We start from the raw sequence: 26,480 nt of genomic DNA, 5'->3' as shown, positions 1-26,480 counted from the left end.
TACCTCTCTTGGGCATATACCCAAAAATGCCCCAACATATAACAAAGACACGTGCTCCACTATGTTCATAACAGCCTTATTTATAATAGCCAGAAGCTGGAAAGAACCCAGATGCCCTTCAACCGAGGAATGGATACAGAAAATGTGGTACATCTACACAATGGAACATTACTTCGCTATCAAAAACAATGACTTTATGAAATTCATAGGTAGAACTGGAAAATATTATCCTGAGTGAGGTAACCCAATCACAGAACAACACACATGGTATGCACTCATTGATAAGTGGCTATTAGCCCAAATGCTTGAATTACCCTAGATGCACAGAGCACATGAAACTCAAGAAGGATGACCAAAATGGGAATGCTTCACTCCTTCCTTAAAAGGGGAACAAGAATACCCATGGCAGGGAATAGGGAGGCAAAGTTTAGACCAGAGGCAGAAGGAACACCCATTTCAGAGCCTGCCCCACATGTGGCCCATACATATACAGCCACCAAACTAGATAAGATGGATGAAGCAAAGAAGTGCAGGCCGACAGGAACCGGATGTAGATCTCTCCTGAGAGACACAGCCAGAATACAGCAAATACATAGGCGAATGCCAGCAGCAAAACTCTGAACTGAGAACAGGACCCCCGTTGAAGGAATCTTAGAAAGGACTGAAAGAGCTTGAAGGGGCTCAAGACCCCATATGAACAACAATGCCAAGCAACCAGAGCTTCCAGGGACTAAGCCACTACCTAAAGACTATACATGGACTGACCCTGGGCTCCAACCTCATAGGTAGCAATGAATATCCTAGTAAGAGCACCAGTGGAAGGGGAAGCCCTTGGTCCTGCTAAGACTGAACCCCCAGTGAACGTGATTGTTGGGGGGAGGGCTGCAATGGGGGGAGGATGGGGAGGGGGAAGCCCATATAGGAGGGGAGGGGGAAGGGGAGGGGTTAGGGGTATGTTGGCCGGGAAACTTGGAAGGGGAATAACAATGGAAATGTAAATAAGAAATACTCAAGTTAATAAAGATAAAAAAATGAAGCAAGTTATAATACTCACTTATGTCTTTTTGTTTGCTTGTTTTAGACTGGGTTTCTCTGTGCAAACTTGCAAACTTCTGTAGGCTGTGCTGGCCTTGAACTTACAGAGATCCACCTGCCTCTGCCTCTCTAGTGCTGGGATGCCACTACCACTAGCCTTTTTTTTTTTTAGTTTTAAACTAGAAAATGTTTGTTAAATTTTAATTTGGTATGATATGTTAGTCATTATAATCATGTATTCTGATTTTCTGTAGATAGGCAGAGATTATTTCTAATCCTATGGGAATTCTTTTTTTTGCTTATTAATATACCTTCTTCCCTCTTCCACAGTCTATTTCTTCTTCCTTCCTTCCATCCTTCCCTCCCTCTGTCTGGGAGTTAAGCCCAGGGCTTTGTATATGCTAAGCTAATGTTCTACTCCTAAGCTACGTCCCAGATCTTGTTTGATTTAATTTCCTGCTATGTGGTCTAGGCTGGACTTGAACTCATTATGTAGCCCAGGTTGGCTTCTAATCCATAATCTCCCTGTTTCTGAATCCTGGGTGGTGGGACTATTCACCACAATACCTGGCTGCTTCTGAGTTCACCCTTACTCTGTTCTCTCCCCAACACCATTCTGTTGTTCACTGCTTCTTGTGAGAGTAATTTGAAGGAACCACCTCTTCCTGGGTTACTGGGGCAGGAGTCAAGTCTTGTTATAGCAGGGCTGTAACAGTGTATTTTTATTATAAGCATATCCTACAGTACTCATTTTTCTTTTAAATAAGCTAAGGTATTGAGGACCACTTGACTTCCTAACGAATAGTTTTTATATTCTTCTGGTTGCTTTGGTAGAAGGTCTGTCCACCCCACAGCCAGCAACCCTCCATTCATGCCAGCTCTGCTACTTTGAATATCCCTAAAATCACTTGAGAAGGTAATTTATCAGCCACAGCTCCTAGCTGCTCAAATATAATCCTAACATTTCCCAGACTGTTTCAGAAGCCTTCCACTAGCCAGGGTGGGGTGGGGGTTGGGGGGGGGAGGTACTTCCCTTGCTGACCAAAAAGACTCCTCCACTTGCAAAGTCCCCTCTGGAGAATGCAAGTGTGGTTCATTTGGAAGAAGCATTGTTTGGAGGACAGGGCAGACTCCTTGTTGTACCTTGTTCTGTCTACATTAACAGACTGTTTGGTTCAATTTTTCACTGCTATGAGACAGCATCCTGATGTAGCAACATGAGGCCCAGCCTAAAGCAGAACTTCTCTTAGGTGATCTATTCTCTCCTGTGCTTGATATTTATCATTTTAGAGCAGGTAGAGTGAATTGGTAATAGGAAGAAAGGGTGAGGGGATGGAGGATTTGAGGATGACAGTTGCAATTGTGGATCAATCAGCAGCATTGGTTATAGTGGAGGTGGCAAAGGCAGCAGCGATGGTAGGATAGGGAATATGAAAGCCACGAAGAGCTGAAGACAGGAGAATGAGGTCATTGGAAGAGTTCTGGAGACCTATCAAAGGATCTCAGGTACTACAGGTCTATTAGCTGCAAAAGAGTCTGTCAATGTCTCAGAATCCTGAACAGCACATCTACCATCATGGGTCCTGAGGATCTGATACCTGTACAAGAGCTGCAACACTAGAGGGTATCGCTGGCTCTGTTTTATCCATTGCAGTTGGAAGCTGGGGAGTGCAGTAGCTGCCAAATGCTGAGACCAGTAGGTTAATCCTAGAGCAGTTAGAGGCTGATCTGAGAATATGTTAAGCTATAAGTATCTGGCTTTAATGAGGTCAGTAGGTCTATAGCTGCCCTCTGTGTAAAATCAGTTCTATTAAACATGGATATGGTGGAAAGCAGCCACATAAGAGACAAGATGTAACCCTATCCTATGAAGACTCTAATACCTGAGATCACAGACAGTGATGCCATCAGTGAGCTGCTCAAAGGGTTGACCTGATAGCTCGGCAGGGAAAAATATGTGCCATTGTGCTTGACAACTTGGATTGTATCCTTGAGATCAACCCGGTAGAAGGGAAGAACCAATTCTTGAAAGTTGTCCTTTGACCTCAACAGGTAGATACTCAACCCACACACACTCCAACACATAAATAATCACATAAAAAATAAACTTTAAAAATGAGGCAGGCAAGATATCAGGACACACAGACAATCAGGGAAGATGTATGTGACTTCAGATGAACTTAAAGTATGAGGAAGATTGAAGGAACTTGGTCATGTCATCAATTAAATAATAAAACAAAGTTAAAAATTAAATGGCTGAGCCAATAAAATCCTCCATTTGGAAAGAAAAGGGCTAAAGGCCCTGAGTAATAATTTACTCCTAAGGGTTAGACAGTTGCAGAAAACTGAGAAACCGATAGGATTGCAGCCAGGACTCAGCTCTCTGCCTTCCTCAGGTTTGCTTTCAAGTTCTTGCTGTGGTTTGATGGTGTGGGAACGGACCTTTTCCTGTTGAGATTATAGATGGTGCGCAAGACTGGGTTTCTTTTGGGAGATGGTTCTGATATGTGAGACAGTCTGCTGTCTTTTCCTAAAACAAATGAGGTCCTCAGAAACTCCAGAAGAAGAGGGAGGGAGGGAGATAGACATGAAGGAGGGAGACAAAAGCCAGCAGTGGGTAGGTGGGGACAGAAAGGGGAGGAAACAGGGTGAAAGGGAGAGAGGATACTGTTTGAAGCAATTCGAAAGGAACAGCAATTGTAAACTCAGGGCTTACATTCTGAGGGTTACTGATGCTAGAAAATTGCACATAGCACTCATGCATTTAACTTGCTTTTGTGAGATACACTAATTTGAAGAAACAGGACTAACCAGACTGAGGCGAACAAAACAAAACAAAAACCCCTCATGTCTTAAAGAACATTTTTAGCAGGCTTCAAAGATCAAATTAACCCAAACAGAGTAAACATGGGATTTCCACAGGAGAATGGGGGACCAAAGCAAATAAAACCCCGTATGACTTTATGCAGTGGTTCAGAGTGCTTTTTTCTTTTCCTTTTATGTTCCTGTGAGAGGACTGCTCTCTCAGCTCAGAGACAGCCATGGGACACCAGCAGACTGGGTGTTAGACTAGACAAAGCATCTACCATCTCAGTCAGCATTAGCCCCTTAGTCGTTATTATCCGTACACTTTTGCTTCCTTCCCAGGTAGGCCATTCTTACTTTTTTTTTCTTATTATATTGTACCCGGTGACTCACCAGAGCACGTGTCCTGCATGCGGTCTATAGTCATGTTTCCTGCCCTTCAGCAGCCTTGCCTGACCCTCTTCCTCTAATTGACAAACCCTAGTTACCTCACAAACTCAGGAGACTCCATGATCAGGAGTAAGTTTTTCTGTTTAAGTAGATACAGAGCGGCTAGTGAGATCAGACCTTCAGTCCTGCTGGATGGAGAAAGCTGCAGAAGCAAGTATCCCGTTTATTGCACACATGTTTACTGGATCAGTGAACGAGTCAGAGGTCGGTGAACTCTGAGGCATTGCATCATTGGAATGGTCTGCAAAACTAGAAAGGAAAAAGCTGCTCTGAATCCCATCTTCAGTTCCATGAGTGGTAGACTCTTCTGTTCAGCCAGTCTCCCTAAAGTATGAACAAAAGTCAACAAATCATTTGAGGTTTTCCAGCAGATTGTTCAGGCTTGATTCTGCCAGCCAGTGGTGGGTTTTGGATTTAAAGTTTTTTAAAGTTTATTTCTGAATTCTGATGCAGGCTTGCAGATGGTGTAAGCCAGAATCTTGTCTGTATCTGTTCACTTGAGGCTTTAGTAGTGTTGTGCTTCGATGTTAGGTAACATTTGCACTGTGAAACACAAACCCGACCCGTGCTAATCTTTAATATGAACACATTTTGTATTCCCTAGAGAGAAGAATGGTTTTGCTTCACCTGTACTCAACTTCTGTGTTCATGCTCAGGTAGTAAGATGGCCATTTTCAGACTCCAGATAATCCCAATCTCCTAGGTACAACAGAGAGCACAATGATCCAAACTTTATCTAAAAATAAAGCTCTCCCAATTCTAGGCTGGACCCTGGAAGGAAGAGACTGTTTGGGTAACCCCTCGTTCCCTTTCTTTGTCAGCTACTGTCCTCTCCTCTTATTCTAATTGAAGCTTCTAATTCTCCTAGGGCTGGTCTAGGGCAACAGAGGGTGGTGTGAAGCAGGCAGTATCTGTTTGACTGGGTGGACTGACCATGCTGCGTCTTTTGAATGAACCTCTGAGGACTTCAGTGGTCTTTCCATGAACAGGCTGATTCGTGTCTTCTGACTCTTTCCTCCGCAGCTGAGCATCTTTTAGTCTGCTTGTGCTCTGTGGTCACACGATACCTTCTAGACACTGCTTTTGGGCATATTTTAGAAAGTTGTGACTTTGATTTCTCTTAAGTCTTCCACATCTAGTTGGCTTGGAACATGTAGGTCTTTGCCCCAGCATCTTTTGCACCTGCTATTGTGAAGACATCACAAGCTTTCAGTGGGTACTTTCCCTCTCTGAAATGCATACCAGAGTTACAGCTTGTACCCTCTGATTCAAAGACACATGAACTTACCAGCTACTTTCTCTCTGTCTTTCTGCCTTTCTGCCTCCACCACTCACCCATAACAAACTCTATGGGACATATGTGTAACCCTATAAATGCCCCCTTGCAGGTAGCCAGTATGTGTTGGCCCTGCCTCTCTTCTTCTTTTATAATGTCAGGGTGGATTTTTCCTCCTGCTTGTCCGTCTCAGCCATTTTGTGTCCCTGAGCTTGTTTGGTTCAGTAGCCTCTTTCTTCTGAGATGGCTGCTTTCAAGTTCAGGCAGGGATCAACATGTACTATTTTCGTCTCAGTATGTATTCAATCTGGAAACAAGAGTCCCATTACACATATAGAGAGACACCTAAACACATGCACACACTTATACACATTGGGGTGTCAGCAGAATGAACACTTTCCATACCTATATGTTGTATTCAGAGGTTTTTTTAGGTGAATTTTTGTTACTATTGCTTTAAATTTTATTCATTTATATTTATGGAGTGTGTGTGTGTGTGTGTGTGTGTGTGTGTGTGTGTAAAACCCTAGTACAGACACCAGAGGAAGTCAGGAGAAGGTGTCAGATACCTTGGTGCTGGATTAACATGTGGTTGTGAGCCTCCTTGAACTCAGGTCCTCTTCTGAAAGAGCAGCGTTTTTAACCACTGAGATTCTAAAAAATTATTTTTAATCACAGCAATATTTCACAAACATTGATTAGACACCAGCAATGAAGCGAGACTTCTGTATGACCATTTTTACATGTCTTTCTCACCTTCGAGAGATAACAAGACCTATTAGATAAATGGATCTTAATTTTTCTTTCATAACTTTTAGCTCACTTATGTAGACATAAAATATGTTGTGTGTCTTTGTGTGTTTGTCTTATTCAATGTTTAGTTTACTACAGCTTAATTTTTACCTAACAACTTTGCTTACTTTTTAAAAAATTAATTCTTGGAGAATTTTGTATAGTGCGCATCTAACATAGACATCCCTCCTCAAACTTCTCTCAGATCCACTACCTACTTCTCTATATTCAACTTTGAGTCCCCTTTCTCCCTTTCCCTGCTGGTATTGATTGACAGTAGTTCCTCAGGTAGGAGTGGGACTTTGTGCATACCTCCCCTATCTTTGGGATTTAATGTGGCTGAGCTTGCTCAGGTCCTGTGCATGCTACCATGACCATTGTGAGTTCATATGTGTGGAAAACACTGCATTGTTTTCTTGTTGTCATTAACCACCTCTTGCTCTTAAATGTCTTTCTATTTCTTCTTCCACAATAATCCACGAGCCCCTTGTAAGGAGGTGGATATGATAGACATATATCTATATCTATATCTATATATCTATATCTATATCTATATCTATATCTATATCTATATCTATATCTATATCTATATCTATATCTATATCTATATCTATATCTATATCTATGTCTATCTATATCTGGTTGGCATGGAACATGTGGGTCTTTGCTCCAGCATTTTTTGCACCTGCTAATGTGTATATGATTATATATGTATACATATACACATACACGTATATGTGTATACATATGCATATATGCGTATATCCTATTTAGGGCCTAGCATTCGGCAGTCTCTTATTCTTCACACCTTCATCAATTGTGTATCTATGTTTTACTACAAGTAGGAACTTCTTGTAAGATTTACTAATTTATGGGTATATTAGGCAATTAGGAGTTGGTTTGGTAATATGTCCATTCAAAGGCATGTGACCTGTCTAGTTACAAGTTCTTGGCTTGGTAATGGTGTCAGGTATGAATTTTGTCTTATAGGGTAGGCCTTAAATACATGCAGAAGGTGGTTAATTATACATAAGATATTTATGCCAATGTTGTTCCAGTGGGCATGTGTGATTTGAGTGAGAAGATCTGCTCTCAGGCATTTGAATACTTCTTGGTGGTACTGTTGGGGAAAGATATGCTCCATGTGGCTTGGTTCTGCAACTCTGACTAAGGGTCCCAAGGGAATGAAAATGTGGTAGGCACTTGGGCCAGGTAATGATGGGTGTCAGTAGGGTGACTGTACCTACTTCTTTCGTAGCCCATAACCTTGGCATATTTGTTATGTACAGCACAGGGGAAGAAGTTATCTAGTCTTGATAGGAGGTCTTTGTAGGAGAGCAGTTTCAGGCTATAAACATTCAGGAGGAAGTACAGTTGCTAGATTTTATAAACATTTGATCAATCATTTATATACATGTACTTGGATGAAAGAAAACTTTGCCGATTTCGAGTCTCATTTACAAGGAGAAAGCTTTGTCAATTTCCCATGGATCTGAGGCCTTGGCCCTTGTCATGGCTGTGCCCAAGCCAACAATCAACACTTATTCAGGACCTCATTCATTTGGGCTTGCTCTGCTTCCTAGAGGGTACAGTTAGAGGTGTAAACTTTCTGGATAAAGTATGTTATGGAAGGCTCCATGTTCCACTTCCGGTTTGCACTCTCTACCTGATGCTTGCAAGTCAAGATGTGAGCCCTCAGCTTCCTGCCCCTGCTGTCCTGCCTTTGCTCCACCATTGTGGATTCTAATAGTCTAGAATTGCAAGCTCAAATCAATATCTTTTTCTCTCTGAGCTGCCTTAGTCTTGTTGTGTTAGCATAAGAGAAAGTGCATGATTTGCTTGGCCAGGAGTTGAAGACTTTACAGCTGGGTAAGGTTGATGATCACTTTTTTCTTCTGGTAGTGTTCATAGACCCTTCCAGCACTCTGAAACACAAACCAGGCCTGTTGTAAGAATTTAACTGCTATACCATCTCTCTAGGCTGTCTTTAATCACTTTGGGCATGTTTGTGTAATGCCTTTATGAATCTAGTATATTTACATCTGAGCATTAAGCCTGAGGATGTAGCTTTGATGGGCTTCTCTGGCTATTTATCATTTTGAACCACAAGCTCACATCAGGTGGAATTTCACCTGTAGTAATTGGCTGTGGTCTGTGTCTAACCAAAGAACCTAGCTTACAATCCTTGGTTTTTCACTAGAGGAACAAGAGTTCTTTTTTTTTTTTTTTTTTTTTTAACTTGAATATTTCTTCTATACATTTCTGAGTGTTATTCCTTTCCTGTTTCCGGCAAACATCCCCCCCCCTTCCTTATGGGTGTTCCCCTCACCCTCCCCCATTGCCGCCCTCCCCCCAACAGTCTGGTTCACTGGGGGTTCAGTCTTAGCAGGACCCAGTGCTTCCCCTTCCACTGGTGCTCTTACTAGGATATTCATCGCTACCTATGAGGTCAGAGTCCAGTGTCAGTCCATGTATAGTCTTTAGGTAGTGGCTTAGTCCCTGGAAGCTCTGGTTGCTTGGCATTGTTGTACATATGGGGTCTCAAGCCCCTTCAAGCTCTTCCAGTTCTTTCTCTGATTCCTTCAATGGGGGTCCCGTTCTCAGTTCAGTGGTTTGCTGCTGGCATTCACCTCTGTATTTGCTGTATTCTGGCTGTGTCTCGCAGGAGGATCTACATCCTGCTCCTGTCGGTCTGCACTTTTTTGTTCATCCATCTTGTCTAATTGGGTGGCTGTATATGTATGGGCCACATGTGGGGCAGGCTCTGAATGGGTGTTCCTTCAGTCTCTGTTTTAATCTTTGCCTCTCTCTTCCCTGCCAAGGGTATTCTTGTTCCCCTTTTAAAGAAGGAGTGAAGCATTCACATTTTGATCATCCGTCTTGAGTTTCATTTGTTCTAGGCATGTAGGGTAATTCAAGCATTTGGGCTAATAGCCACTTATCAATGAGTGCATACCATGTATGTCTTTCTGTGATTCAAGTTAGCTCACTCAGGATGATATTTTCCAGTTCCAACCATTTGCCTACAATTTCATAAAGTCGTTGTTTTTGATAGCTGAGTAATATTCCATTGTGTAGATGTACCACATTTTCTGTATCCATTCCTGGTTGAAGGGCATCTGGGTTCTTTCCAGCTTCTGGGTATTATAAATAAGGCTGCAATGAACATAGTGGAGCACGTGTCTTTTTTATATGTTGGGGCATCTTTTGGGTATATGCCCAAGAGAGGTATAGCCGGATCCTCAGGCAGTTCAATGTCCAATTTTCTGAGGATCCTCCAGACTGATTTCCAGAATGGTTGTACCAGTCTGCAATCCCACCAACAATGGAGGAGTGTTCCTCTTCTCCACATCCTCGCCAGCATCTGCTGTCACCTGAGTTTTTGATCTTAGCCATTCTCACTGGTGAGGTGAAATCTCAGGTTGTTTTGATTTGCATTTCCTTATGACTAAAGATGTTGAACATTTCTTTAGGTGTTTCTCAGCCATTCGCATTCCTCAGCTGTGAATTCTTTGTTTAGCTCTGAACCCCATCTTTTAATAGGGTTATTTGTTTCCCTGCGGTCTAACTTCCTGAGTTCTTTGTATATTTTGGATATAAGGCCTCTATCTGTTGTAGGATTGGTAAAGATCTTTTCCCAATCTGTTGGTTGCCGTTTTGTCCTAACCACAGTGTCCTTTGCCTTACAGAAGCTTTGCAGTTTTATGAGATCCCATTTGTCGATTCTTGATCTTAGAGCGTAAGCCATTGGTGTTTTGTTTAGGAAATTTTTTTCAGTTCCCCTTTTTTCCAAATGCTTCCCTAGTTTTTCTTTTTTTTTTTTTTAATTTATTTTTTTTATTAACTTGAATATTTCTTATATACATTTCAAAGTTTATTCCCTTTCCCAAGTTTCCGGCAAACATCCCCTTCCCTCCCCCCTTCCTTATGGGTGTTCCCTCCCACCTCCCCCCATTGCTGCCCTCCCCCTGACAGTCTAGTTCACTCAGGGTTCATTCTTAGCAGGACCCAGGGCTTCCTTCCACTGGTGCTCTTACTAGGATATTCATTGCTACCTATGAGGTCAGAGTCCAGGGTCAGTCCATGTATAGTCTTTAGGTAGTGGCTTAGTCCCTGGAAGCTCTGGTTGCTTGGCATTGTTGTACATATAGGGTCTCGAGCCCCTTCAAGCTCTTCCAGTTCTTTCTCTGATTCCTTCAACGGGGGTCCTATTCTCAGTTCAGAGGTTTGCTGCTGACATTCGCCTCTGTATTTGCTGTATTCTGGCTGTGTCTCTCAGGAGCGATCTACACTTCTGCACTTCTTTGCTTCATCCATCTTGTCTAATTGGGTGGCTGTTTGACTGTGTCTGGTTTGATGTGGAGGTCCTTGATCCACTTGGACTTAAGCTTTGTACAGGGTGATAAGCATGGATTGATCTGCATTCTTCTACATGTTGACCTCCAATTGAACCAGCACCATTTGCTGAAAATGCTATCTTTTTTCCATTGGATGGTTTTTGGCCCTTTGTCAAAAAATCAAGTGCCCATAGGTGTGTGGGTTCATTTCTGGGTCTTCAATTCTATTCCATTGGTCTATCTGTCTGTCTCTGTACCAATACCATGCAGTTTTATCACTATTGCTCTGTAATACTGCTTGAGTTCAGGGATAGTGATTCCCTGAAGTCCTTTTTTTTGTTGAGGATAGCTTTAGCTATCCTGGGTTTTTTGTTATTCCAGATGAATTTGCAAATTGTTCTGTCTAACTCTTTGAAGAATTGATTGGTATTTTGATGGGGATTGCATTGAATCTGTAGATTGCTTTTTTGGTAAAATGGCCATTTTACTATATTAATCCTGCCAATCCATGAGCATGGGAGATCTTTCCATCTTCTGAGGTCTTCTTCAATTTCTTTCTTCAATGTCTTGAAGTTCTTATTGTACAGATCATTTACTTGCTTGGTTAAAGTCACACCGAGGTACTTTATATTATTTGGGTCTATTATGAAGGGTGTCGTTTCCCTAATTTCTTTCTCGGCTTGTTTCTCTTTTGTATAGAGGAAGGCAACTGATTTATTTGAGTTAATTTTATACCCAGCCACTTTGCTGAAGTTGTTTATCAGCTTTAGTAGTTCTCTGGTGGAACTTTTGGGATCACTTAAATATACTATCATATCATCTGCAAATAGTGATATTTTGACTTCTTCTTTTCCAATCTGTATCCCCTTGACCTCCTTTTGTTGTCTGATTGCTCTGGCTAGAACTTCAAGAACTATATTGAATAAGTAGGGAAGGAGTGGGCAGCCTTGTCTAGTCCCTGATTTTAGTGAGATTGCTTCAAGTTTCTCTCCATTTAGTTTAATGTTAGCAACTGGTTTGTTGTATATGGCTTTTTACTATGTTTAGGTATGGGCCTTGAATTCCTATTCTTCCAGGACTTTTATCATGAAGGGTGTTGAATTTTTGTCAAATGCTTTCTCAGCATCTAATGAAATGATCATGTGGTTTTGTTCTTTCAGTTTGTTTATATAATGGATCACGTTGATGGTTTTCCATATATTAAACCATCCCTGCATGCCTGGGATGAAGCCTACTTGATCATGGTGGATGATTGTTTTGATGTGCTCTTGGATTCGGTTTGCCAGAATTTTATTGAGTATTTTTGCGTCGATATTCATAAGGGAAATTGGTCTGAAGTTCTCTTTCTTTGTTGTGTCTTTGTGTGGTTTAGGTATAAGAGTAATTGTGGCTTCGAGAAGGTATTCGTAGTGATCCATCTGTTTCAATTTTGTGGAATAGTTTGGATAATATTGGTACGAGGTCTTCTATGAAGGTCTGATACAATTCTGCACTAAACCCATCTGGACCTGGGCTCTTTTTGGTTGGGAGACCTTTAATGACTGCTTCTATTTCCTTAGGAGTTATGGGGTTGTTTAACTGGTTTATCTGTTCCTGATTTAACTTCGGTACCTGGTATCTGTCTAGGAAATTGTCCATTTCCTGAAGATTTTCAAGTTTTGTTGAATATAGGTTTTTATAGTAAGATCTGATGATTTTTTGAATTTCCTCTGAATCTGTAGTTATGTCTCCCTTTTCATTTCTGATTTTGTTAATTTGGACGCACTCTCTGTGTCCTCTCGTTAGTCTGGCTAAGGGTTTATCTATCTTGTTGATTTTCTCAAAGAACCAACTTTTGGTTCTGTTGATTCTTTCTATGGTCCTTTTTGTTTCTACTTGGTTGATTTCCACTCTGAGTTTGATTATTTCCTGCCTTCTACTCCTCCTGGGTGTATTTGCTTCTTTTTGTTCTAGAGATTTTAGGTGTGCTGTCAAGCTGACAGCACACCTAAATGTGCTGCTGACATATGCTCTTTCCTGTTTCTTTCTGGAGGCACTCAGAGCTATGAGTTTTCCTCTTAGCACAGCTTTCATTGTGTACCATAAGTTTGGGTATGTTGTACCTTCATTTTCATTAAATTCTAAAAAGTTTTTAATTTCTTTCTTTATTTCTTCCTTGACCAGGTTATCATTGAGTAGAGCATTGTTCAATTTCCAAGTATATGTGGGCATTCTTCCTTGATTGTTATTGAAGACCAGTTTTAGGCCGTGGTGGTCTGATAGCACGCATGGGATTATTTCTATCTTTCTGTACCTGTTGAGGCCCGTTTTTTGACCAATTATATGGTCAATTTTGGAGAAAGTACCATGAGGAGCTGAGAAGAAGGTATATCCTTTTGCTTTAGGATAGAATGTTCTATAAATATCCGTTAAGTCCATTTGGCTCATGACTTCTCTTAGTCTGTCTACATCTCTGTTTAATTTCTGTTTCCATGATCTGTCCATTGATGAGAGTGGGGTGTTGAAATCTCCCACTATTATTGTGTGAGGTGCAATGTTTGTTTTGAGCTTTAGTAAGATTTCTTTTACGTATGTAGGTGCCCTTGTATTTGGGGCATAGATATTTAGGATTGAGAGTTCATCTTGGTGGATTTTTTCCTTTGATGAATATGAAGTGTCCTTCCTTATCTTTTTGATGACTTTTAGTTGAAAATTGATTTTATTTGATATTAGAATGGCTACTCCAGCTTGCTTCTTCAAACCATTTGCTTGGAAAGTTGTTTTCCAGCCTTTCACTCTGAGGTAGTGTCTGTCTTTGTCTCTGAGGTGTGTTTCCTGTAGGCAGCAGAATGCAGGGTCCTCGTTGCGTATCCTGTTTGTTAATCTATGTCTTTTTATTGGGGAGTTGAGGCCATTGATGTTGAGAGATATTAAGGAATAGTGATTATTGCTTCCCGTTATATTCATATTTGGATGTGAGGTTATGTTTGTGTGCTTTCATTCTCTTTGTTTTGTTGCCAAGACGATTAGTTTCTTGCTTCTTCTAGGGTATAGCTTGCCTACTTATGTTGGGCTTTACCATTTATTATCCTTTGTAGTGCGGAACAAGAGTTCTTAATCCTCAATCTAAAACTGGTGCAAATTCAAAGCCCCAGTTCTCCAGGAATTTTCAGAGTTCCTATTTTTAGATTAGAGGTTGGAAATAGTGTAGACAGGGTCATGTATCACAGTGAGCAGAGATTCTTCATGTCCCTGGGGCTTCTGGATGTGTGTTAGGATCTTCCTCATAATCTCCTTCCTGGCATGGACCAGCTTTTGTCCTTCAGAGTCATTGGGCCGCAAACCTGCACCACAGAAATAGACCCTGTCTCTATGCCCCACTCTACATCACAGAAGAGTGCATGACTCTGAACTTTTCATTGCAGCCACAGAGGTAGCTCTCTCTCGCTTTGGAGCAATTGCCAAAATTGACAGTTGTCTGCCACATTTTACCTGGTCTTAGTGTTTTTAAGGGACAGTTTCCACCACCACAGAAAATTTAATCTGTTAGAATCTTTCAGATAAAATTTCAAATAAGTAGTTAAAATTTCATGTCCAGATGCTACAAGCATCAGTCTAAAACAGAGAACAGAGATATAGAAAGAAATGCATAATTGACCTAGGCATTTCAGGCTAGATTCCCCCATTCAAAGATAATAACTAATAAGACTTGGGATAACTGTATCTTTCCCAAGGCCTCACATTTTGTTACTAATAGAGCCAAGGGTGGGGACTACATCATATAAAATGTAAGGTGCTGTCCTGACCACGTTTGCTCTCACATGTTTCTATTTTAGTAAGTAGATGCTGGCCCTAAGGAGGAGAAAGTCAAAATGTCTACTGGAGCAGACCTCAAGGCGAGAGAGGGAGGCATTCCCAATGACAGCAATTTAAACATGACCCAAGAACAATCCTTCAAGAAAGGTAAAAATCACACATGGAACTCTGGTTATGAGAGAAATAGGAGACTCATCATCCCAGCTTCCTTTTTCTTGATTGATAGCATCTTTCTCACTGCTGCCAATAGCCAACAGTGCCAAATAATGATGAATCAGTTTTACTTTTAACTATTTCACTCCTCACAGGTAATCTTGAAGGCACACAGACCAGGTAAGAATCATGTGACCATTATTGGGAAGTGGAAACAAAAAACCCAAAACAACTCCAAAAGAAGTAAATAAGCAAAAACAAAACAATTTATAAAAACTAAATGACTAACAAACCCAAACCAGTGTCCCAGCAGACTCTGTCTGGATAAGAAAGCAAGCCCGGCCTTTGGCTTTTTGTCTAGTGCTGGACTCTATTATTATCTAAATCGTTTCAAGTCACTGTCAAGATTGAAAACTTACAACTTTTCTGTACAAAGCTGGCAAGGACAGAATAATATACATGTACGTGTCTACAGATTCTTCTTAATTACACATGCTAAATAAGATTCTACTAAAGTGTTTTGTCATTTGAAGCAGCCTGTGACTAAGAGGAGACTGTTCCAAGGATGCAAGGAGAGTCAAATGTTAGCAAGCCCATCATGAGGCATTCACAGGAGCCCTTCAGCTCTCCTCACAGCACCTACAGGAAGGTTCTTGTACAACCCTTGTGAAACAGAAGCCATGGACACTATTGAAAGTTGCTGTTAGTAGAACATTTGGGATAGAGATCCAGGTGACTGATTCCAAGATTAAAAGACATCTGTGAAAACCCATGAGCAATAACATAGGAGTAAGATAGTGTAGTGTAGTTCATGAGCACGTCACATGCACAAGATGCAACATAAAGGATTGTTTCCAGTGAATTCTCATCTTGCAGAGGTGCTCCCTTCACTATAACAAAATGAAAGGATGATTTCAATGTTGCAAACAGTAAAACAAATTGTCTTTCCTCATGATCGATACATAAATGTATATATATCACATGTCTGTCTGTCTATCCTCTATCTAATCAAAGCTCTAGGAGAAGAAGAAGCATGAAAATGACAGGCACTGTCAGGTATGGTCACACCTGTAGCCCCAACACTTGGAAGGTTGAAGTTGTAGGGTCTTGAGTTTGAGAACACCCTGTATCAACAAATAAATGAACACAGGGATAGTAAAATTAATTTAGTTACATAAGCAACACAAACTACTTGATACAACTTAGATGAGACTTAACTAATGAGTTCAGTTTCATGTTGGGGCAGAGAAAAGACTTGATCTATGGTGAAATCTGGAGTGGACAGCCTGGTCATCCTGTTTTATGGACTATGATGTCAAAATAACAATGACCAAAATGCCATTGTAAACTTTTTCAGATGAAGGAAGGAGACTTTTCAAAGTGATCCTAGACTTAGGCCAAAGGTGATATTTGTTAATTTAACAAGTGAATCTCCACACACAAGGGTGCAGTCCTAACTCTCCCATCTCATCTGTCCCTGACTGAAGCTAGGAAGCTGTAAACTCAGAGTTTGACCATGGTCATCACATGTTACCTCAGGATTTCTCTGCCTCTCAGTTGTGGTCACACAAAAGTGATTGGAACACAGGCAAGCTCTGTGTAAGCCTAGATTACAGTGTTAAGATGAAGACGATACACATCTTCAACCTAACACTAGCCTGCCACTCAAATTATGAACAAGTTAAATATCCTATTGCTAGTTATAAATTACACTAATCTCAGCTGCTTAAGCATGGAATTGAGAGTCATTTTCAACACCCCTGAGCAAACACATGCACATGGATAACCTCTCGCACACACACATGAGCATGCAAGCAACCTCAGCTTCCTGACAGTTCTTGTTTTACACCTGTTCCTGCCCTTGATGACTCATCCTAGAGCCATGAAAACCCCATCTCTGAGGCTGGCTCTCCATACATTCTTCAAGGCTCTTCTTCTGAGGGAAGTAGCACTCCCTCTTGGGAGAATGGAGCCTCCCAAAGAACAGAGTCCAGTCTCCCTATACTTCTGAGATTCCAGAGACACCAGTGTTCTGCCTCCTCCTGACTTAGTACAGGAAGAAAGAAGGCTGACCATATAAATGTTACTTCTTCCCCTAGGCTGCTGCTCACTGCGCCATGGTTTGGCTTTCGTCTTGCATCTCTGTAATTTTTCTGTTTATACCCAACAAATGAACCTGAGCATCGCCATAACAGCTATGGTGAACACCACAGCAGCATCCGGCCACGCCAACGCTTCCATAGAAAGGCCTACCACTGACTCCCAAGATTTCTGGAATGAAACACTACAGGAATCTAAGGTAATGGCTTATTTTGTGAGATTCTGAACTGTTTCTTTGGTTCAAGGGCCATCTTATGAGGAAATGAAATTCCTTTAGCATGAGAACATAAATGCATACCTGAGGAAATTTTTATCTCTGCTTAGTGTCTGTGAGTGAAACCATGACTAGTCAGAACAAAGCATGGTTAAGCACTCCATAAAATTAAATTCTTCTTCTATAAGGATGCAAAAAATCTTATAGAACCACAAAACCAGCTTCACAGATTATGTCTTCTTTTCTCTTCCACATAACGCTCAATATTTCAGCTGTGTTTCTTTCTTATGAGCTTTTCCTTCCATCTGTATCTATCTATAATATGCACAATATATATGTATCTATGTATAACATATAAGGTATAGTTCATATAGACCCTATATGTACATGTATATGATATATAAGTATTCATATGTGTGTGCATGTATACACACATACATATATATATATACGCATACATATATCTGTATGTGTATATATGTGTGTGTGTGTGTGTGTGTGTGTGTGTGTGTATGTGTATGTGTGGTTCGCCCTTCTGAGATGGTATTTTTTCTATGACCATTTTCAAATTCATTATCCTCCTGCTTCAGGCTCCTGAGTGCTGGGATTCCATACATGTATCACCACATATGATGAATGCATCATCGACTCCCTTATTTTAATTGGTCAGTTCCTTGAGTCAGCGTGATAAGAAAGAACATGATGTTCATATCTTTAGGTCTCTTTTTTCCTTATGAAACTAGTGGACTGGAAGAATTGAAGAGAGGTTAAAATGATCTTCGAATTGCTTTCTGTGTCTCAAGTGAATTTTGTGTCTCACTATGAGCCAGGTGTGAGGCCCAGCTGTAATCTCAGGACTCCGGAGGTGGGAGCAGAAGGACTAAGGGATCAAGAGCAGCCTGGGCTGCTGAGAACCTGTCTCAAGAAAAAAATAGAATGAAACGGGTCACCTGTGTATCCAAACAGTGAGAACCCCTTTGTTTCCTAGGCCCCTGTTTACGACTGGACACCTGAGATCCAGGGAATCCTCCTCAGCTCTCTCAACTATGGATCGTTCTTAGCTCCAATCCCTACTGGCTATGTGGCTGGAGTGTTTGGAGCCAAGTATGTGGTTGGTTTGGGCTTGTTAATTTCTTCAGTCCTGACTCTCTTCATTCCACTGGCAGCTGAGGCTGGAGTAGCCTTGCTCATTGTCCTTCGGGTCATCCAAGGCATGTCTCAGGTATCAAGATCTTTACCAAGTATAACTGGCATAAACTATGTTCTAGAATGATCTGATATCTCTAAGAATGGAAAATTTTCCCTAGGTTATGGTGTTAACAGGTCAGTACTCAATGTGGACCAAATGGGCTCCCCCACTGGAAAGGAGTCAACTCATCACCATCGCTGCATCAGGTAACTGGGATATTAATGTCATTTATGTGTACTGTCCAAGAGGATACTCAGCAATGGCCTGTTGTGAGAATGAACGTCTGTATAGTAGTTATTCCTCACTTCATAATACTTGCTTTTAAGAACTTGTGGTCAGATCAACATGTTAATAATACACCAAAAATATTTGTATTTTTGCATACATTCATTTATTTTACCCTCACAGGGACCTTATAAACTATCTAAGGAGTAAGTACATAGTGAAGAGATTCCAAGACACAAATAGATTGATCCAAGACACAAATAGACTGAGAAGTGTCTGAGATCATACAGTCCTTGAGTGAGGAGCAGGCTCTGCATTGTGGTAGTCTGGATCTAAGCCCATTCCCTCAGTCACTGTCACTCAACTCTGTAGGAAGTATACTGATTTCCAAGACCAGCTCTCTTACCCATAGTGTCCTCGTATGTTTTGCTCAGGGTCAATGCTTGGGACGTTCCTTGTTCTTATTGCTGGTGGTCTTCTTTGCCAGGCCCTAGGATGGCCTTATATATTCTACATCTTTGGTGAGTTTGTTCTTTTCTAAAGTCTCAAAATGTTTCTCTATGGCAGATGAATGTGTCTCTGGTTATTGATATCCTAATAGATAGCATTTATGTGAAGTTGGCAATGTACAAAATTAGTCAAAGTGTAACTCTTGCTGATAAAAGAGCATTTAAATTTTAATATTCTTGGAGCTGGAAAGATGGCTTAGCAGTTAGGAGTACTTGCTGCTCTTGCAGAAGACCCAGGTTCAATTCAAAGTCCCACAGGATCGCTCAAAACCATCTGTAACTCAAATTTTGGTAGTTTTCAATGCCCTCCTCTGATCTCCAAAAGTGTACATACATATATGCAGACAAAACACCCATATACATAAAACAAACCTGAAAAAAGAAACTAATATGAATTTCAGTAGTCTAAATATATAGCTGAAGAACCTTATGACTTTAAGGACATCAATATATGCCTTTCTAAGCTAGAGATATGGTAAAGTGATTGCTATGTAGGCACTAGAAACCGAGTCTGATTCCCAGAACCCTTATCAAACATTTTGCACATCTGTAATTGGGGAGGCAGAGACAGGCAGGATCCTGCACTTGTTGCCAGCCAGTTGATCCTCCTTGGTAAGTCCTTTGGAAATGCTGTGTCCAAAGACCAGGTGGATGACACCCGCGGGATGACAGTCAAGTTTAATGGGCCACATTGCTACTCAGTATTGATGATGCTGAGTTCTCCAATGCTGAACAAACGATGTATTAGATAAATTCTGTTTGATGCTTATTAATGTTATTCTATGTATAGAAATGGCCTAAGTAATCAATTGCACATAAAACAAGAAAGATATAAGAAAGGTAGGAAAGGGTTCAGTGAAGAAGGGAAGTACAAGCAGTAGGAGTGTAATCTGGTGGTTAGCCATGAAGGGGGAAGCACACCCAAGCGTAAAGGCATGTGTGGATCCTCAGTATAACAGTGTGCATGTGTGTTTCAAAGCCTCCGTGAACTCAGTGGTTTGAAGCAGCTATTATTCTTCCTGAAGTCCCATTGAACACCTGTGGGGGGGCTCTATTCTCTGTTTCTCTCATCTGCCATAGACCATGGATTCACTGGAGCACTTCCTCCCTAGAGGACAATGAACAAAGGCAGTGTCTCTTAATGCCTCAGCTGGCAGCTGCCCTAGGGCATAACAAAAGCAAGTTGTATGAGCAACACTAAAGTCAAGAGCTGAGGAAGTACCCTCCACTTATACAGAGCCATTCAAGGGTTGGGGCAAGGTATAGCTGGTTATCTATCAGCTATAGTAATCATCAAACTGAAAGAAGGGCCTTCTATCCTAGGTGGAATTGGCTGTGCCTGTTGCCTGCTCTGGTTCCCCCTCGTATATGATGACCCACAGAATCATCCCTTTATCAGCACTGGTGAGAAGAGATACATCATGTGTTCACTGGCTCAAGAGGTACACTAAGGAATTTCCATGTCATTTCCCTCTCCCTGGGTGTCTCTGAGGCAGGGTACAGCAGTGGAGCTCCTATCTTGTGATGGAGGGAATAATTATGGTTTGTCCTTTAGGATTGCTCGCTGGGCTGGTCTCTTCCCATTAAAGCCATGGTGAAATCTCTCCCACTTTGGGCCATTGTGGTTTCATATTTCTGTGAATACTGGCTATTATTCACGATAATGGCATATACACCCACATATATCAGCTCTGTACTTCAAGCAAATCTCCGAGATGTGAGTACAAAAAAAATTGACCTGGCTATTGCATTTCTCGATATGATCTCACTCATGCCCACAGGATGAGGGATTAGGCCAGGATCCTAAGAAATGCAGGTAACTTGGATTCACATTGACCTCAGGGTGGTCCACTTGGCACTTGGGCAGAGATATGGTTCCAATCAGGTCATACTTTTAAAAGTCTTAAAAAGTCTTTAAAAGTCTTATGCAAAAGTTTATACTTAATGAAGTCAACATTTATATCAAGATGCTCTATCGGCAACATTAAAATTTTAAGATGACTAATAAATTCTATTGCAAAGATGTTATTAGATTTTGCTTTTCTTGTCTTGATTTTTTTTCCTGAGATAGACTTTCACTAAGTAGCCTAGGTGTGTGTGGAATTCACTATGTAGCTGAGGCTAGCCTCAGAATATAGATCTTCTTCCCTCTACTGTGGGGATTACAGGATTAATCTACCATTAAGCATAGCTCATAATGTTTAAAATAACAATTTCTAAGTGATCTTTATATATGAAGAGAGCATTTGTTATTTTCTTTTATTAAAAATTAATGAAACCAGATATGGTGGTATATGCCTTTAATCTCAGCACTCAGAAGCCAAAGGGTATAGAATATGATGTGTGAGTTTGAGCCAACCTCCTCTATATAGTAAATCTTGGGTCAGCTAGGGCCACATAGTGGGAGCTTCTGTCAAAAAAAAAAAAATTAAGACCACGATTGAGTTATGTGCATATTTTTTGTAAAGAATTAAATTAAAATTAAAACTGAAGTAACAAAGACTTAATTTACATTGAAAGTGGTATGTATATAATGCAAAGCCACAGACATGGACCATCCATCCATCAGGTTCAGTCAGGTTCAAGATGGGGAAGTACTGAGGACACTTGTATTTACCTGTCTCCAATCTCCAGAGTGGAATCCTGTCTGCCCTGCCATTCATGTTTGGCTGTGTCTGCATTATTCTTGGGGGTCTACTGGCAGATTTTCTCCTCTCCAGGAACATCCTCCGGCTTGTAACCATCAGGAAGCTCTTCACTGCCCTAGGTAAGGGCCCTGCTGGCTACTGTGCTTGTGGGAGCTCAACAGCCACTTCTTAATGTCTTTTGTTCTGCTGTAGGGGTCCTTGTGTCATCCGGGATCCTTGTGCCCCTACCTTGGGTCAGCTCCAGCCTCAGCACTACAATGGCCTTCTTGGTACTATCTTCTGTCTTTGCCAGCCTCTGTGATTCAGGAGCCCTCATTAACTTCTTGGATATAGCTCCACGGTAAGGACCCTTTTGCTTCATCCTCATAGAAGCTCAGTTCAGGTGCAGGAACCCTACCTACCCTTGCTCTGATGCAAAGCTAAAGAGTAGTGTATGGGTCAGGTCACAGGGGGTCATAACATCAGTGCTACATCTCCATCATTCCTGGAAGGGACCCTGGCTATTGGCCATTGTGAATAGAGCCAATCCTAGCTGATTCAAGAGCAGTCTGTGGCCCTGAAAACACTTCACATGTCACATGTCAGTCTCTGCCAAGGAATGCAGCAGATTGGCCACTGAAAGGTCTCAAGAAATCCCATCATGAAGGTCTATGTGAGAATTAAATGAAGGGAAAACAGGGTTGGAAGGGATGTCTCAGTCAGTAAATGCTTGCCAGGTAAGCATGGGCAGTTGAGTTACATCCCTAGAACCCACATTACAAGATGATAAGATAACATAAAATAAGATAAGCCAGGGGTAGTGGTGTGTGCTTGTAATATCAGTACTGTGAAGGCACTCAAATAGGCAGAGAGCCCTGTGGTTTGCATGCAGCCTGTCTAGCTACGGGGCAATTTCCAGGCTAGTGAGAGACACTACTTCTAAAAGACGTATGGATGACACCAGAAGAATGACATCCAAAATTGCCTTCTGGTTTCCATGTGCACTACACATATATGCATGCATACTAGCACATATGTGAATACATATATAGCTACCAAAAAAACAATGGAAAAAGAAACATTACCAGGGGAAAAAAATCATTATGCCTGGTGCAAGCCATGCCAGAAAGAACTGAGACCAGACATAAAACTCCCAGAGCCTAATTCAGGCAACAGGACATACACAGGACACAATGGGTCACTGAGACATGTGGGAAATAGGCTGGTCTCAGAGGATAAGCATCTTGTTACATGAAGTTCTTTAATCAATAAGGAGGAGACTTTTGCATCCCTAAACTGGGCTACAAGATTGGTCTCAATAATAAGAACCAAAAAGGTGACATGTTAGCATAGGCTAGCCCCTGAAAGGCTGAGCCTGTAGCACAGGATTATAAGAATCTAATGATAGCATATTTTGTTCAGGTTTAATGTACACCATCCTAAGAATCCAAAGAGACAAAGATAGAGATAGGATAGGGCAACCTTGGCTTACATGTGGCTACCCATTTCCCAGGTATGCTGGCTTTCTCAAAGGACTATTGCAAGTCTTTTCTTACTTAGCTGGAGGCATAGCTCCTACTGTTGCTGGATTTTTCATCAGTCAGGTAAGTCCAAATGTTATAAGGAATATTAATAAAAGTAACTGATGGTGGTAGTTAGTAGAAGCCAGTCTAAGGCTCAATGAGAAAAAAACCCTCAAAACTCATGAGTCTGGAGCCCCCAGCATACCTTCATTCCCAGCTCAATTTATGTAGGAGAATTCCATATTGCATGGGGTTTGTGTGTGAGCAAACACTCAGTGTAGTGAGTTTATGGTTTGTGAATTTATATAAGGTGAGCATCTCATGTTAAAATGCAGGGTTCTCAGTAATATTCATGTCACTTCTCCTTCAGTGTCATCTGATCATCTATCGTGGTTTCCTCAAACTGAGGGGCCCAGGATTTCTGACAGCTTCTCAGTGCTAATATCTTGAATGCTCTAGGCAAACAAGGATGGAGTAGTTTTTCTATCTAGGAAGCTAACAAGTCTTTGGAAATTGATGTGCAAACTGTTTAATGAATGGCAGACTAAAAAGCTCCCCACGCCTATGTTCCCAAGTATTCGCTCTGCCATTCATGAAACATCTCAGAAGCTCCTGGGAGCCTGGTGCTGGGATGCTGCTTTTTCAGTCTGAAGCCTTCCATCTGGAAGGAGCACTTTGACATAGTTACAATATACAAGGCAAGGTGGTGCATGCTTATAATCCCAGCACTTGTGAGGCCAGTTTGGTCACATTGTCAGAGTCTGTCTCACAAACAAATCCCTGAAAGATGAGAAGGTAAAAATAAACAAATAATTAAACCCAATGACTTGAACATTGCCTAAGAATTATATAAACATAAACTTTACATGGGAAACAATGTCTGTGACATTTATGAAAATCTCATTTTTAACTTATCCATGATGGTGTGTCAGCAACTCAGAGAAAAGACAGGAGATTAACAAAGAAAGGATTTTTGTTTTAATGAAATCAAGTCCCCTCTTGCTCTCGAAGCTTCCATTCCTTTCTAGTCTCTGAAAGCACACTATTAGGGATTGGTTAAAAGGTAATTCTCATATAGACCTTGTTTCTCTTGTCACTTGACTGACTGATCAATTCATTCATTCATTCAACAAACTATTAAATATTAGCATGTACTAAGCCAATTGTTTTAGCAAACAAACACACAAAAGTCTCCCAGCCATACCCCATGAAATCTATATTGAAAAAAGAAATTGACAGAAAACTAAAGTGAATTATAGACATATTATTCTGAAAGAATATCATTCTGTAGGAAACATGTCTGATTTTTTATTGTGTGGTCCACGAGGAATCTTTGAAAAGGTGACATTAAGCAAGTACTAGAAAAGAAAAGTGAGGAAGTGACCCCAATGATGGAAAGTGCCTTCTTGCAGAGGGAAGAGGAGGTATGCGGGCCTGGTGTGGGATAGGCAGCAGTCTGTTCCAGGAGCAATATAGGAGCCATGAAGGCTGAGTTAGAAGAAGGAGCATCAAGGCATAGATCCACAACTGTTCTGAACCATGGGATAAGAAATAAGCCACCGTTACTAACAGGTAGTTTCCTGCCTCCAGGATGCAGAGTTTGGCTGGAGAAATGTCTTCTTACTTGCAGCTGCTATTGATGTAGTCGGCCTGCTCTTCTACCTCATCTTCGGCAGAGCAGAGGTACAGGACTGGGCTAAGGAACCAACATTCACCCATCTTTGAGCAAAGTTAGTAATTTGTAAAAAAAAAAAAATAAAAGGCCTGTTTTTGTGCCTACTGGACAACTAAAACCTTACAACTGGAAGAGGCTTCATTTCCAGGATCATTTAAGAGACTCTGACTATCCGATATTAAATGTATTTTTTTCCATACCTGGAGGCTTCGTAAAGGAAAGAAAAGACTGGTTATTTATAACTGTGTGCTCCTGAAATCACAGGTGTGTCTGAGGTTCTACAAATCCTTTATACTTTCCCCTGTTGCCATGGTAAAAGCATCAGGGACCGGAGGACAGTTTGCCATCAAAGCTAAAGAGGAAGCCAGAAGTACAGGAGTAATGAGTTGGAACCACAGGAGAATGGTACTCTGTAAGCTGTCAGCAAAGAGAACGGACAGCCTGGAAAACAGGATGTTTGTGAGCCGAAATTCTGTGGCAAGGGACCACTCATGCCAAGTGAAGGGGTTAGAGCCACTGTGGCTCTTGGTGTGTGTAGGACTTCTAACTGAAAACAGCCAGGATAAAGAGCAACGAAGAATTAATCTATCATGCAAAAAGGTATGGACATTCTCCAACTGCTATAAGAAGGGTAGTAGAATGCAGCCATTGCAGACAGCTTTCTGTATGTGGATCTCGGCTTAGAAGCAAAACCACCTCTGCAATATGAACACCACCCAGGCACTTTCCGGAGGCCACTCTTCCACCAACAGCTTCCTTCTTTCTGACCACTTTAACCTGGGTCTCTCATCTGTATGTATCTGTATGTAGGTCCGTGCAAATCCCTTATGTCTTAGTCTTAGTGAGTAGAATGGCCTTGTGTCTCTGATCTCATGCACTGCTTTGCAGCATCAGTCTCATCATGGATGCCCTTTGCCTGTTTCTCTGACTCTTATGATCTCAGTCACTGTCAGTGGGCTTCATTTGATGTAGAATGTCTCTTAAAAATGGATGTGAGACCCGTGCTTACTTCACTTCATTTCAAATGTCTCTTTTCATTAAGAATCCCCATGGGTGACACAGGAACAACAAAAGAGAGCCCAAGTGCTCAAACACTAAATGAATATTAATGAATATATTAGTGTGTATAGAGACATGGCAGACATCACAATTGTGAATAGCTTGTAGCAGTTTGCTATCACAAGTCAAGAACACACGGCATTGTGGACCCAGTGAAGAAAGAGTATTGGTCTTTACATTGAAATCAGTGGAGGTAAATGGTAATGGAAAGGGACATAGTTGGGTTCTGATTGGGAGTGAGTGCTGGTGAGGAAAAGGCCTTCTCCGAGGATTTTAAGGAAACAGCTCTCTTAAACTGCATAAGAAAGTTGGGTAGGGGGTTCCAGTGCAATCCAGGGAATGGTGGGGGTGGGGGAAATAAGCAAGGGAATAGCCTGGCTACATTAATACTCTATGAGAGCATAGATAATGTCTATAGCAACAGTTACATTTTGGTTTGGTTTGTTATTAGAACAATTGGGATGCTCGTCACAATGATAGTAATATAATCAATGAAGACCACAAATAGGAACATGGACACAAGGTTTGGATGGCACTTGTGACATCTGGGGTCTAGTTATGAATTTGGAAATAATTTAAACATAGGTCATAATTGACATTTTCAATATGAATGAGAGTGCCTGGGTAGACGGTAAACAGAGAAAGCCTGTGACTAATCCTTCAAGATTTCCAGTGTTTAATGGTCAGCTAGAGGGTGTTTAGAGAAAAAGAGGGAA

The 26,480-nt window shown here is 41.2% G+C and overlaps 1 protein-coding gene across 4 annotated transcripts; it reads left to right on the top strand.

The window, feature by feature from the left end:
- The first annotated feature begins 3,340 nt into the window (after positions 1–3,340).
- Slc17a4 (solute carrier family 17 member 4) lies at positions 3,341–25,708 on the top strand. Of its 4 annotated transcripts, XM_032884520.1 has the most exons (13): positions 3,358–3,431; positions 4,382–4,547; positions 14,511–14,637; positions 16,743–16,942; positions 17,946–18,179; positions 18,265–18,352; positions 18,806–18,892; positions 20,204–20,322; positions 20,436–20,597; positions 21,515–21,647; positions 21,721–21,868; positions 23,021–23,111; positions 24,621–25,708. In XM_032884520.1, the coding sequence occupies exons 3-13, from the start codon at positions 14,547–14,549 to the stop codon at positions 24,753–24,755; spliced, it is 1,488 nt and encodes a 495-aa protein (XP_032740411.1). In that variant the 5' UTR covers positions 3,358–3,431; positions 4,382–4,547; positions 14,511–14,546; the 3' UTR covers positions 24,756–25,708. The 4 variants fall into 4 exon arrangements, with proteins under 4 accessions (XP_032740410.1, XP_032740413.1, XP_032740411.1 ...); XM_032884519.1 differs by lacking the exon at positions 4,382–4,547 and having other exon boundaries at positions 3,341–3,431; XM_032884521.1 differs by lacking the exon at positions 4,382–4,547 and having other exon boundaries at positions 3,422–3,501.
- The last annotated feature ends 772 nt before the right edge of the window (positions 25,709–26,480 follow it).

Source organism: Rattus rattus, chromosome 14 (assembly GCF_011064425.1).
Source record: "Rattus rattus isolate New Zealand chromosome 14, Rrattus_CSIRO_v1, whole genome shotgun sequence".
NCBI lineage: Eukaryota > Metazoa > Chordata > Mammalia > Rodentia > Muridae > Rattus > Rattus rattus.
This window is presented reverse-complemented; position numbering and strand designations above follow the sequence as displayed.